The 12,201-nt window shown below is 44.3% G+C and overlaps 1 protein-coding gene and 1 non-coding gene across 7 annotated transcripts in view; one reads left to right on the top strand and one right to left on the bottom strand.

Moving 5' to 3' along the window:
* The window catches only part of TRIO (trio Rho guanine nucleotide exchange factor), a 330,643-nt gene that overhangs the window by 126,936 nt on the left and 191,506 nt on the right, over positions 1–12,201 (top strand). For all 6 annotated transcript variants that reach the window (XM_032470128.1, XM_032470122.1, XM_032470150.1 and 3 more), the window contains exons 4-7: positions 2,059–2,251; positions 4,503–5,015; positions 7,087–7,209; positions 11,323–11,514. In XM_032470128.1, the coding sequence (XP_032326019.1) occupies positions 2,059–2,251; positions 4,503–5,015; positions 7,087–7,209; positions 11,323–11,514 (1,021 nt within the window). The remainder of the gene's footprint in view (positions 1–2,058; positions 2,252–4,502; positions 5,016–7,086; positions 7,210–11,322; positions 11,515–12,201) is intronic.
* Positions 5,545–5,616, bottom strand: TRNAA-CGC. Its single transcript has one exon. It is a non-coding gene; the product is annotated as a tRNA-Ala (tRNA).

The raw sequence follows: 12,201 nt of genomic DNA on the forward strand, positions 1-12,201 counted from the left end.
ATGACTACACACCAGTTTGCATTCCTACCAACAGTGTAAGAGGGTTGCCTCTCCACACCCTCTCCAGCATTGACTATTTGTGAACTTTCTGATGGTGGCCATTCTGACCGGTTCGAGGTGATAGCTCACTCGATGTGGTTTTGATTTGCTTTCCTCTAGTGATGAACAGTGTTGGGCGTCTTTTCACAGGCTTATTGGCACCTGTATGTCTTCTTGGGAGAGATGTCTGTTTAATTTTTTTAATTGGATTTTTTTTTATTGAGTTGTATGAGCTGTTTGTATATTTTGGATATTCGCCCCTTTTTGGTCTCATCATTTGCAAATATTTTCTCCCATTCCATAGGTTGGCTTTTTGTTTTGTTTATGATTTTCTTTGCTGTGCAAAAGCTTATAAGTTTAATTAGGTCCCACTTGTTTATTTTTGCTTTTGTTTCTTTTGTCTTGGGAGACTGAACTAAGAAAATACTACTACAATTTGTGTCGGAGGATGTTCTGCCTGTGTTCTCTTCTAGGAGTTTTTTGGCGTCATGTCTTACATTTAGGTCTTTAAACCATTTTGAGTTTATTTTTGTGTATGGTGTGAGGGAAGACTGTGGATTTTTCACCCATGTTTATGGGCACTTTTACTCTCGGTTTTTCTTTATTGCAGAAGTGCTTTATGGTGTAAATGGTGTAAGGAAGTGATCTAGCTTCATTTATTTACATGCTGCTGTCCAGTTTTCCCAACACCATTTACTGAAGAGACTGTCTTTATTCCATTGTATATTCTTGCCTCCTTTGTCGAAGATTAGTTGACCAAAAGTTTGTGGGTTCAGGACAGGAATAGACTCACAGACAGAGAATACAGACTTGTGGTTGCCAGGGGGGTGGAGGGTGGGAAGGGATAGACTGGGATTTCAAAATTGTAGAATAGATAAACAAGATTACACTGTATAGCACAGGGAAATATACATAAAATGTTATGATAACTCACAGAGAAAAAAATGTGACAATGAGTGTGTATATGTCCATGAATGAGAAATTGTGCTGAACACTGGAATTTGACAAAACATTGTAAAATGATTATAAATCAATAAAAAATGTTAAAAAATACTGAGAAAAAAAAGAAGTACTTTATATATATTTCCTGTGGACTTGGAGGTTGAGATTTTATAAAGTTAATTATTTTTATTTCTTCATCAAGGACATTCTTAAGAGAAACTGGCTCTTTCGTTTGTTTCGACAGCTAGAATGTGGAGAGGAAGAATACAGTGACCCCTAGCACTGCTTTGACCTGTGCTAAGGGCCAGCAGTGTTCACCATGGCCTCTGCACCCTCAGTGCAACTGGCTGAAAAAGGCAAATAAGTCTCAGTGTTACTGTGAAGATAGACTTACCCCCAGACCCCGCCGGAAGCGTGCCAAGGCGCTCTGTGGGCTGGTGCACCACATTGGAGAGTCCCTGAGATAGCTCAGGACCCAGACTGTTAGTCTAAGGGAATAAAATGGGACATTCAGAAGCTCCCACTCTCGCCAGCAGGCTGGTGGGGGTGGATTCAGCTTGTGATTCTGAAGTCCCAGTGACTGCCCCTCTCCTTTCCCTGGGCTCTGTGGGGGCCGTTAGGGTCTCTCCCCATTTAGTGCTTGCCAAAGACCTTTGCCCTAATAGTTATTAGACAGTGTGTATGATCAGTTAATGCATAAAAGACCAGAGAAATGAACAAGGATGGTCATTGCTTTTCTCTAAAGAGAAGACAAAGATGCAAAATCGTAGCCACAGAAAAAAGTTAAAGGTTTTTGAGGTTGAACCTTGTGCATGTATAGTCAGTCTATCCTGTCAAGGTACTGGGGAGAGTGAGAAAGTTCTATTTTACGATAAGACCTGAGCTCTTCCTGTAATGATTTTGTGTCCTCCAGCTCCTTCTGCACGAGTGCCCATCAGCCAGGCGGTGGGTGGAGGGAGGGAGGTCCCCAGGGACAGCAGGATGATGGAAGCAGAGTCAGCCTCGCCCAGCAGGACTCCAACCATAAATAATGGCAAGAGATTGCATGGTTCAAACCTGTTTTTCCTTTTTCTCTAGTGAAGAAGTGTGCAAGCGAGGATTCACGGTGATTGTGGACATGCGTGGGTCCAAGTGGGACTCCATCAAGCCTCTGCTGAAGATTTTACAAGAGTCCTTCCCCTGCTGCATTCACGTTGCACTGATAATCAAGCCAGACAACTTTTGGCAGAAACAGAGGACTAATTTTGGCAGTTCTAAATTTGAATTTGAGGTAACTTTCTTGGGTAGCCAGACCAACTAAACCAATAGATGTGCCTTATTAAAAGTTGACTTTTTTCTCATCATTTTGGGCTGGTAATAGATTTTTAAAAACCACATATTCAACAGGAACTGCACATCTTCTGTACATATGACATGTCAAATTAGTTGTGTGAAATTGTTGAGTTGGCTTTGCTGACCACCTTCTCCCGGTGGGTGTTTTGCCCACGGTGGGTTTTGGTTCCAGCTTTGTCTCTGGGAGGTGGGGCTGCTGAGGTATAAGGCACGCGTCTTAGGGAGAGAAGTCTGTTGCCTTTCACTTCAAGTGATAAAATAGCGCATGTGGCTTTACGTGGCTTCAGAGTCATCGTGGTTACCTCAGCCTTGGAAATAAGGGGATATTAGGGAGAAATGCCCCACTTCAGACTTCTTGAGGAAGATGTGTGGAAGAGAGTGACTTTTCATCCTGTCCTTGATACTGGAGAGGATGACCTGCCATGCGTTTCACAGCTCAGATCTCTCATTCATGAAAAGGGAGAGATTCCTGTAAAACCTCTGCAGAGTCCTGGATTCAGTTGACACACAAGGTTGCTGTATTTCAGACAGTGTATAAAACGACCCTCAGCCCACTGACTTCCTCTCCTTTCTGCTGGAACCTCCCGTCCTCCTGCTCCCAGGGTTCTGACAAGGCTTGATGCAGTTAGTTTCAGGAGCTGGTTAAGGGAAGAAAGTCCTCTGGCCAGCTGGAAACTTGATTCATGCCATATTCTGTAATAACATTTACATATTTTCTAATAATGACTTACAATAATTTTTAGTTGAATAGATTGCTTCTTCTAGTCACTTTGCCCAAATACTAGGTTTCAGTGAATGTAGTCATGTATTTGAAGGTAAAGAATAGTAATAGTATTAAACATACCACACAGTATTAAAATTTCTTAAACTTTATGTTACATGTTACACTTTTCAAAGTCTTTTCACAAGTATATTACTTGCATTTTGAAGTCTTGTTCCGTGGTACTGATTTTCAACCTGAAATCTGAATTTAGTTTGAATTTGAATTTGAAACAACACTTGAGGTTTAGGTGAAAGGTGAAACCAGTAAGTCTTAACTGTATACACAATAAGAAGTGATGTTGAAGGACAGTTTATTGGGGGTTAGTTATTTTCTTGCTGCAGAATATGAAGTGTGTTGGTTTAATTACACTTTTAATTACATATTGTAAACAGGAATAATGGTTCGATGATACAATGTATGCGTTTTTGCTAGTTTTTTGCTAGTCTGATTGTGCTCTCTCCCTCCGAGCCTTAAAGTCACCTGCACTGGGGTTTCTGTTGAACTTGTCTCTACATCATTACCAGCTTCTCTCTGAGGTGGTTGCCTCACTGGACATTATGAAAATGTGGGCACATGAGGCAGGAATGAACCTGCAGTCACATTTTAGGCAGAAGTGCTGGACCAGGAACAGCCCCTCTTTCTAGCTCTGCTGCCTTTTGCCATTTCTAATGCCAGACAGCACAGAGATGCAGTTCTGGGTTTCGATAAGGCCGGAGGTGACAGAACTGGGGCCAGACCAGCCTTCCTGCGGTTTTTCTTTTGGTTCTAGGCCACACATCTTTCCCCTTTACCTCTGTCTTCATATTTAACACCACCCCCTTCTGTTTCCCTTGAGTCCTAAGAATAATACTAGCCCTACATCACCTTCTGGTAGGATGAGATTAAGATTTCTTGCTTAGGCTGTCGCTGCAGAACTTTGTCGCTGTCAGGTTGGGATGCAGTGCAGACGCTGCAGGGCACGCGTGCTGCTCAGAATCGCTGTGGGTTACTGCAGTGGATGCAACCTCCCCCTCTCCAACTTTGTGAAAAGAGCTTCTGCCAGCTTTCTTGCTAACCCTAGTGTATTTTCTAAATTTTTAAAAAGCCATTCATATTCTAATGTGCCTACAATAGTGGGTTAATTTCTGCATTCTTGGAAAGAAAACTAAGTTCTTTGGCTCTCATTAAATGCACACGGGTCTATAATCTCAGTTATTGCAACCAGCGTACACGTGTTGCTCTAAGGGAGTTATCCTTCCCTGACTGCACTAATGCTTCTTTGACTTACATTTGTTTCTATGGGGCCAGAGCAAGGTATGTTATGTCTTTTATAAATGGATTTTAAGTTTTAAGTTTGAAGATCTGTGCTTAAGCATTGCAAACTGCATTATGATAAGATTGTTTAAAATTGGTTCATCTTCTCATATGTGATTTTTTTTCCCTTAAGACAAATATGGTCTCTTTAGAAGGCCTTACCAAAGTAGTTGATCCTTCTCAACTCACTCCCGAGTTTGATGGCTGCCTGGAATACAACCATGAAGAATGGATTGAAATCAGAGTTGCTTTTGAAGACTACATTAGCAGTGCAACCCACATGCTCTCTCGACTGGAGGAACTTCAGGACATCCTCGCTAAGAAGGAGCTGCCTCAGGATTTAGAGGGGGCTCGAAATATGATCGAGGAACATTCCCAGCTGAAGAAGAAGGTGATCAAGGCCCCCATCGAGGACTTGGATTTAGAGGGACAGAAGCTGCTGCAGAGGATTCAGAGCAGTGACAGCTTTCCCAAAAAGAACTCGGGGTCGGGCAATGCAGACCTGCAGAGCCTCTTGCCCAAGGTGTCCGCCATGCTGGACAGGCTGCACTCGACGCGCCAGCACCTGCATCAGATGTGGCATGTGAGGAAGCTGAAGCTTGACCAGTGCTTTCAGCTCAGGCTGTTCGAACAGGATGCTGAGAAGGTAAAACATGGGGGAGGGCTGCCAAGAGGAGACAGGGGAGGGGGTCTTCCTGGAGCACAGGGTCCCAGCACCAAGGCTGGTTGGGTCCGGAGAAAGGGCAGAGAAACAGGACTGGGGGAGGGCGAGCTTCTCCCCCGGCACTGGCTAGAGACCAGCAGTGTCGGCTCAGAGATCTCCCCTCTGTCTGCTTTCCGGTTTTATTCACTGTGCAGTGCAGTGATCTTCTGGAAACTTCGAGTTATTAATTACTGATAGTTTCGTTGAGAATGCCTGTGAGATAGATGAGAATGATACCTTTAGTTAAAAGAGTGAAAATTCTGTAAGAGATAGTATTGAAAGTGACGATCATGTATGTTAGTATTTTTCTGACAACTGCTCTTTAACTCATTAAAACTGGTGAGAAAACACTGTTTAGATCTTTTATTGAGTACGTTTTTATCTATTTATTTGTTTGTTTATTTTATTTTTAGGTTTTTTTTTTTTTTTTGGTGGGAGGAGGAAATTATGTTTATTTATTTATACTTTTTAAGGGAGGTATTGGGGATTGAACCCAGGGCCTCATGCATGCGAGGCACACGCTCTACCACTGAGCTATACCCTCCCCTCTTGAGTCTATTTTTAAAACAAAAGCTGAATAATGCATTAAAAAGAATAGCTTTTGGAAAATACAGGCAGTGATTACTCATGGTTTCATGTTTGTGCTCCAGACAAACCAGCTGGGCAGAGTGAATCTTGCCAGTTACTGGCTGCGTCTCAGCAGGTGTGGGAGCAGGCGCTTGCTAGAGGAGGGTGTTGCAAGCCATGCACCTGGGTGAATTCATCCCTCTTAACTTGAGCTCACTGAATTTTTTTCATGGACAGGAAAATATTTTGTAGAATAAAGTTAAAAAAAACTACATTAAAAATCTTTGATACAGAAGGACCTTTTGAAAGGTGACAGTTCAGTACTGTTATTTGGTAAGCTTTTAACCTCTCTGCCAGTGTATTTATGTTCAAAGTGCAGGTGATCCTTGAACCACGTGGGTTGGGGCGCTGACACGCGCATGTACTGGTAGGAAATCCCGGTACTGCTTGCTGTCTCTGCCTCAGAAACCAAGGAGCTGATAAATGGCTCACCCAAGGGCAGGAAGCTGAGCTAGAGAGTCAGGACTCCAACCCTAGTTCTTCTGATTTCTGTATGTTGTGATCTCTAGTTGAACACAACTTTTCCTCACACTTAGTTAATTTAAAGATGTGTAAAATGAAAATGTGGGTAATAAATTTATTGAAAAACATCTGCATATGAGTGGACCCATGCGGTTCAAACCAGTGTTGTTCAAGGTTCAAGTGTAGTGGCTTGTCAGAGACACTGGGAAGTCTTCCTTTCAGCTGCCAGACAAGCAGGTGACTGTCTCTGGGATTCTGGTTCACATCACGGTAACAGTGCTAATTGGTAGTCATTTCTTTTTCCTTAAATATCTTCCTGGAACGGTGTAATTAGCATCCTTTTCCAGGGAGCACCTGTATTGACTCTTAAGAGAGATGTCATTGTTAAATTTTTACCCAATTCTTTTTACTTTTACGATAAATTTTATTATTTGCATGTGCACTTTTTTTTTTTAATACTTCTTGCACTAAAGAGTGTAATCTTTTAGTGATTAGAATTGTTGGCAATAATCTTTGGGCAAAGCGGAAGCCATCCAATGAGACCTGTAAGTCCCTTATTTCACCTAACGGGTCTTTAATTGAAGAGCAGTGTGGCCAGTTCGGTAGTTCAGTATAGCAGAGAGGCCAGGTTGAGAGTCAGAAGATTAGAGTTTTAATTAGCCTGCAGGGTTTGAATACCTCTCTTCACATACCTGCTCCTTAGTTCCTCATCTGTCAAAGGAGCACATTAGATGAGATTTTCTTGTGGATCCTGTAAGTTCAGAACTGCTGACTTCCTAGAAGTCAAGAACCTTCTGGGCCCCAACACCTGAGAGGTTGTCAGAGGAAGGACGCGGCCCTTTCCTGGCCTGGTCCTGTTCCCAGGTCTGTGTCAGTCACTTCTCCTTCTGGAGTGATTCCAGGTTGTCTGTTTTCATTCCGGTAGATGTTTGACTGGATCACACACAACAAGGGCCTGTTTCTGAACAGCTACACTGAGATTGGGACCAGCCATCCTCACGCGATGGAGCTTCAGACGCAGCACAACCACTTCGCCATGAACTGCATGGTAAGATGCTGTCAGGGCAGAGGTGTCCCGTCTGGGAAGGTGCCTCAATAAGCAGGAGATATTTCGTATGAGATCACTTACATGTGGAATCTAAAAAAAAAGACAAACGAACTTATTTGTGAAACAGAAACAGACTCACAGACATAGAAAACAAACTTATGGTTGCCAGGAGGGGAAGGCGTGGGAAGGGATAAATTAGGGGTTCGAGATTTGCAGCTACTAACTAACATATATTAACTAGATAAACAACAAGTTCATACTGTATAGCACAGGAAACTATATTTAATATCTTGTACTAACTTATGGTGAAAAAGAATATGACAATGAATGTATGTTTATTCATGTATGACTGAAGCATTGTGCTGTACACCAGAGATTGACACAACATTGTAAACTGACTATACTTCAATAAAAAAAAATATAAATATATATATATATATATATATATATATAAAATAAACAGGAGGTGCTTGTACAAGTCGTGCCTAACGCACTGTTAGGAGACCATGCAGGGCCTTCACAGTTACTGATTGATGGTAGCAGCTGACCTCCAAGCGTGGGAAGTTCTCTGTGTTAGCACTGTTTAAGGAGCTTGTTGTAAGTTTTAAATAAACAAAAACGAGAACCAGCAAACAAACAAACCAGTGAAACTTGAACCAATTCCTCGGCCAGTTCAGCTTGCGTGGTTTTGATGCTGGCATCTGCATTGTACCTCTTTGAAGCCTGCTGGGGCTCCAGAAAAGCTTTTCGGAGGCCATGTGAGTCTTCTGATCCCGTCCACTGTCAGTTTGCTGGCTGCCCATCTCCATGAAGAAATCGGGTGGCCTGCTGCTCCCCTCAGGGGCCTCCTGTCCTCCTGAAACGTGAGAGTGCCTCCCAAGTTGAACTGAAGGACGGGGGTCTGGACGTCAGCCTTGCCTGGGATCCTTTGGCCCTCTTTGATGCCCTTGGCCTGTTGTGATTCGGTGGGGCTGGTGTTGTGAGACTGCAGGGCAAAACAAACCAAAAACCAACCAAACAGACAAAAACCCCCAAAACCAGCAAAGACTTTTCAGTAGCACTCTTACTACATTTTGGAGGTACTGTAACTAAAATAAAACTACACGTTGTTCTATAGCATATATGGTTACTTCTGTAGACAGCTAAGCTTCTAGGAGTTTTCACTTTAGAGACCAAGTTTTGGTGTGGACTTGGAGCCAGATGTACGGGAGTTAGCCGCTCTCAGCCTCGTGACGCTTGTGAGGCAGCGTGATGGGGTCTTTGTTTAAATTCGTTCAGTAAGACGCCATTCAATTCAAGTTTAGTCCACAAGGTGTGCCACTTCAGGTAGTTTCAAAGGCAAGATTAGCAATTCAATTTTGTAACAGACATTATCTCAACAGTTTGGTATCTTTTCTCGAGTTTGAGATAAGAGAATTTTGGGTTGAAATGATTGAACGCAGGCACAGATGAGGATCTGGGGGAAGCATCTTAGAAGGATTTCTTCCTAAAAAATTCCTACCAGTGTTTCACAATATTTTGAAACGTCAGCTCATGGCGAAAGGCACATTCAGTCCAGTATATCCCATACTTTAAAAACTAGAAATATTAAAATAGGTTTTGAAAAAATGAGAAATGAACAGAAAGTCCTCCACCCTCCAGCATTATTAGTGACACATTTTGGAATTAGCAGAAGAGGCAGCTTGTGGGGAAGACAGGAGCATGGGTTGTGAACTTAGAGGTTTTTAATTCTGACTCTGCTGTTTGCCGTGTGACCTGGGCAGTCTACTTAATCTCTGAGCCTCGGTTTCCTCATCTCTTAAGTGGGAAAAATCTCTACCTTATACAGTGTTATGTTATGTTATTTACTTTTATGTTATCCACTATGCAGAGTGCTGAATCCACAGTAAGTACTTGATAATGGGAGTTACCATCAGTGATGTTATCAAATCTAATTAAAAATACTGTTCATATTTTTAGTGTATTATAGTAAGTATGAAACTTAAAAGTATGGGTGATATCTTTTTTTTTTTTTTTAGGTTTAAGTACATTTCCTCATTGTCTACAATACACTTCTATTAATCCTCCAAGTAAAAGTATTAGTTAAAAAATGATGTGATAGCCGTGGGCCCTGGGCGGATGACAGCAGTTGGGAGAGCTTTCCAGACCTACCAGCCCCTGGTTCTCAGCACCTCCTGTTTTGCAGAACTGGGGCCTGTTAACGTTCAGTCCTTTCTTGTGTTATCTATAGTGTTTCAAACATTTTTTTTTTTGACAAAGAAAATGAAAATTCTAGACGTCAGTGTGCAGAGCTGACAGTCTTTAAAGGAAGCGTATTAAGGGGTAGTAACAATTGTGCTCCTTCTCCCGTCACAGGTATTTTTGAAGGCGATGATGATAGATCTAGGTGTGGGTACCTATAACGTGGGGGGTGATATGTCGCCATGTTTGTATGCACGTTTGTTTCGGGCATGGGCCACCACACTTCTGTGTCCTGCTGTGCCTGACAGAGGTCTGGGTGAGGCACAGTTCATAGACCAGCATGTCCCATGTGGATATAGAAGCACTGCAGGACCTTGTAACAGCATCTGGGTGGGAAGGAGTCCCCTCCGTGGGTCCCCCGATAGTGCTGTCCAAGTGGGCAGCTCTTCTCCGGATCCAGAGAGCATCTGCCTCTGCTCTTCCAAACACACCTTGTGGGTTGATTTTCCCCTTTAAGGATACGGAGAATGCCAAGTTCAGTGAGTCTGGTCACCTGTCTCTAGAGAGAACGCATGTCTGAAGGGGAGGATTGCTCTTGACTTAAAGGACACTACCTAGCGCATTAATGCCACACAAGACAGCGAGGCCAGCTTCCCACGGATCGTGGCCTTAACTGACGGTCACCGCCTCACCAAGTGCCCTCTCTCCCTGCCTCGGTAGACACCCGGGCATTTGTCAGCTGATTTGAGCCTGCTGCCCAGAAAGGCACCTCAGAGGCTGGCGTCTGTGGCTCTCTAATCCCTGATAAAGCGACTCCACCTGGTTTAGAAATGGAGAAAAAGAATGAGTAAATGAAGCTACAGAGAAAGAAGGGACAAGGACATTCTTTAGGACGCTGACTCGGGTGGGCTGCAGACTAGGTGACAGTCACAAGGCTCTTGCAGGGGTCCAGGTGCGAGGCAGTGGGAGACTTGCCCAGTGGACTGCGGTGGGAAGGGAGAAGGGGGAGGGGAAATGGAGAGGAGTTTGGGCAGGTTGGGTAATTAGATCTGACTTAGGGGCAAGACTGGAAGGAGCTAAAGATAAGTCTGAGATTTGGGGAGACCCATTGCGAGGTGCATTGTTGCAATGCCTCACAGAAATAATAGCTGATGAATGCATGAAGAGCACCATCCTGGGATTTGTTGAAAGTGTGCGTTCCCCACCCCATCCCTTGTGTTATGTGACCTTAAAGAAGAATGCAGGCGCGAAGGGAAATACCATAGTGAGAACTTTCGCAAGAAAAGTGCTCTTTTTTTTTTTTTTAAAGCCTTGCACCTTTATGTTTGCAGTACACTAGTGGACTTGAAGATAGAGATTTCAGCAGAGGAGAAGAGCTTGATTGAAAGTTTGAACACAGCATTGTTCTGTTCCTACCCCAATTCATATCCCTTGGTGAAAGTGAATCTATTTATAGAAGATTTTCTGTTGGCACCAGGAAGATGACTTGGGTTTATGCAGAAAGGAGAGCTTGTTTTCACACAAAATAGCCTTTGGTTGCTAAGTACAGAGTTTGTAGTTTCTGGGTTCTAGTTACAAACTGCAGTGACGGGTTCCCGTGGTTCTGGGTGACCACCTGCCATCTGGACTCTTTTCAGGATTTGAGACCAGAAAGTGAGTCTTGGTGCATTTGTGTGCACCCACTTCTGTGTGTGATTGGCTTTGTGCCTAACAACGTCGCTCTCAGCTAGTTGATTTGTAAGTTTGCAGTTTTGAAAATAGAAACTGAAGGCAGAACTTCAGAGTGTATGGAAGTCCAGATAGCAGACACATGTCCTGTTCTCCACCAGATGATTCTGCTGCTAAAATGGGAGTGTTAAGTCCATATTCCTTGGGAAGATGCCCCTTGCGTGCCTTCCCCGGACGAGCCCTCTTTCTCTGCCCCTTTCACAGAACGTGTACGTCAACATAAACCGCATCATGTCGGTGGCCAACCGCTTGGTGGAGTCGGGCCACTACGCCTCCCAGCAGATCAAGCAGATCGCAAATCAGCTGGAGCAGGAGTGGAAGGCTTTTGCCGCTGCCCTGGACGAGCGCAGCACCCTGCTGGACATGTCCTCCGTCTTCCACCAGAAGGCCGAGAAGGTCAGTGCTCAGCACCCCTGCCCCAGACCCCTCCTCCCCAAGCACCCTCCATCCACGCCCCTGATCCTCCAGGGCCCTCGGAGCTCTGAGTCAGCCAGCTGTGCTTCAGCCCCAGCTCCCTCACCCCTGCTGTGCAACCTTATTCACATTCTTCTTTCATCCCTCTGTGCCTCTCTTGTGTCATTTGTAAAGTGGAAATAAAATTATCTACTCGAGGGGCAGTTTTATGGTATAAATGAGTTACTTTGCATTAGGTGCCCTGCATGGTGGCTGGTACACAGTGAGCACTGATAATCCGTACCTGGTGCTGTTCTGTCCGCTTTCTCCCTCCTCCCGATCTGCTTCTTCCTTGGGGTCGTCACTCGAGAGTCCCAGTTAGGACACTTGGGCAGCAAGTAACAGAATGCCTAGAGGTCAGGCTTAAACCTCAGGGGTTTTCTTTTCTCACACAACAGGAAGTTGCAAAGCACAGGGAGTTGTAGCCTCGTGGTGACGTCAGGGCTGGGTCTGCTCTTGGCCTGGCAGTCCTGGTTGTGCGCCGCCGCTCCCAGCACCAGCCCCTCAACCACTGTGTCCAATGCATGCAGGGGTGATGGTGTCTGTTCCTGTCACTTTCATCGGGGTAGAAGGTCCCTGCAGCCCAGCATGCTTCCCCTCAGTTCCCTGGGCCAGGAGGGGGGTGCACGC

Source organism: Camelus ferus, chromosome 3 (genome assembly GCF_009834535.1).
Source record: "Camelus ferus isolate YT-003-E chromosome 3, BCGSAC_Cfer_1.0, whole genome shotgun sequence".
Lineage (NCBI taxonomy): Eukaryota > Metazoa > Chordata > Mammalia > Artiodactyla > Camelidae > Camelus > Camelus ferus.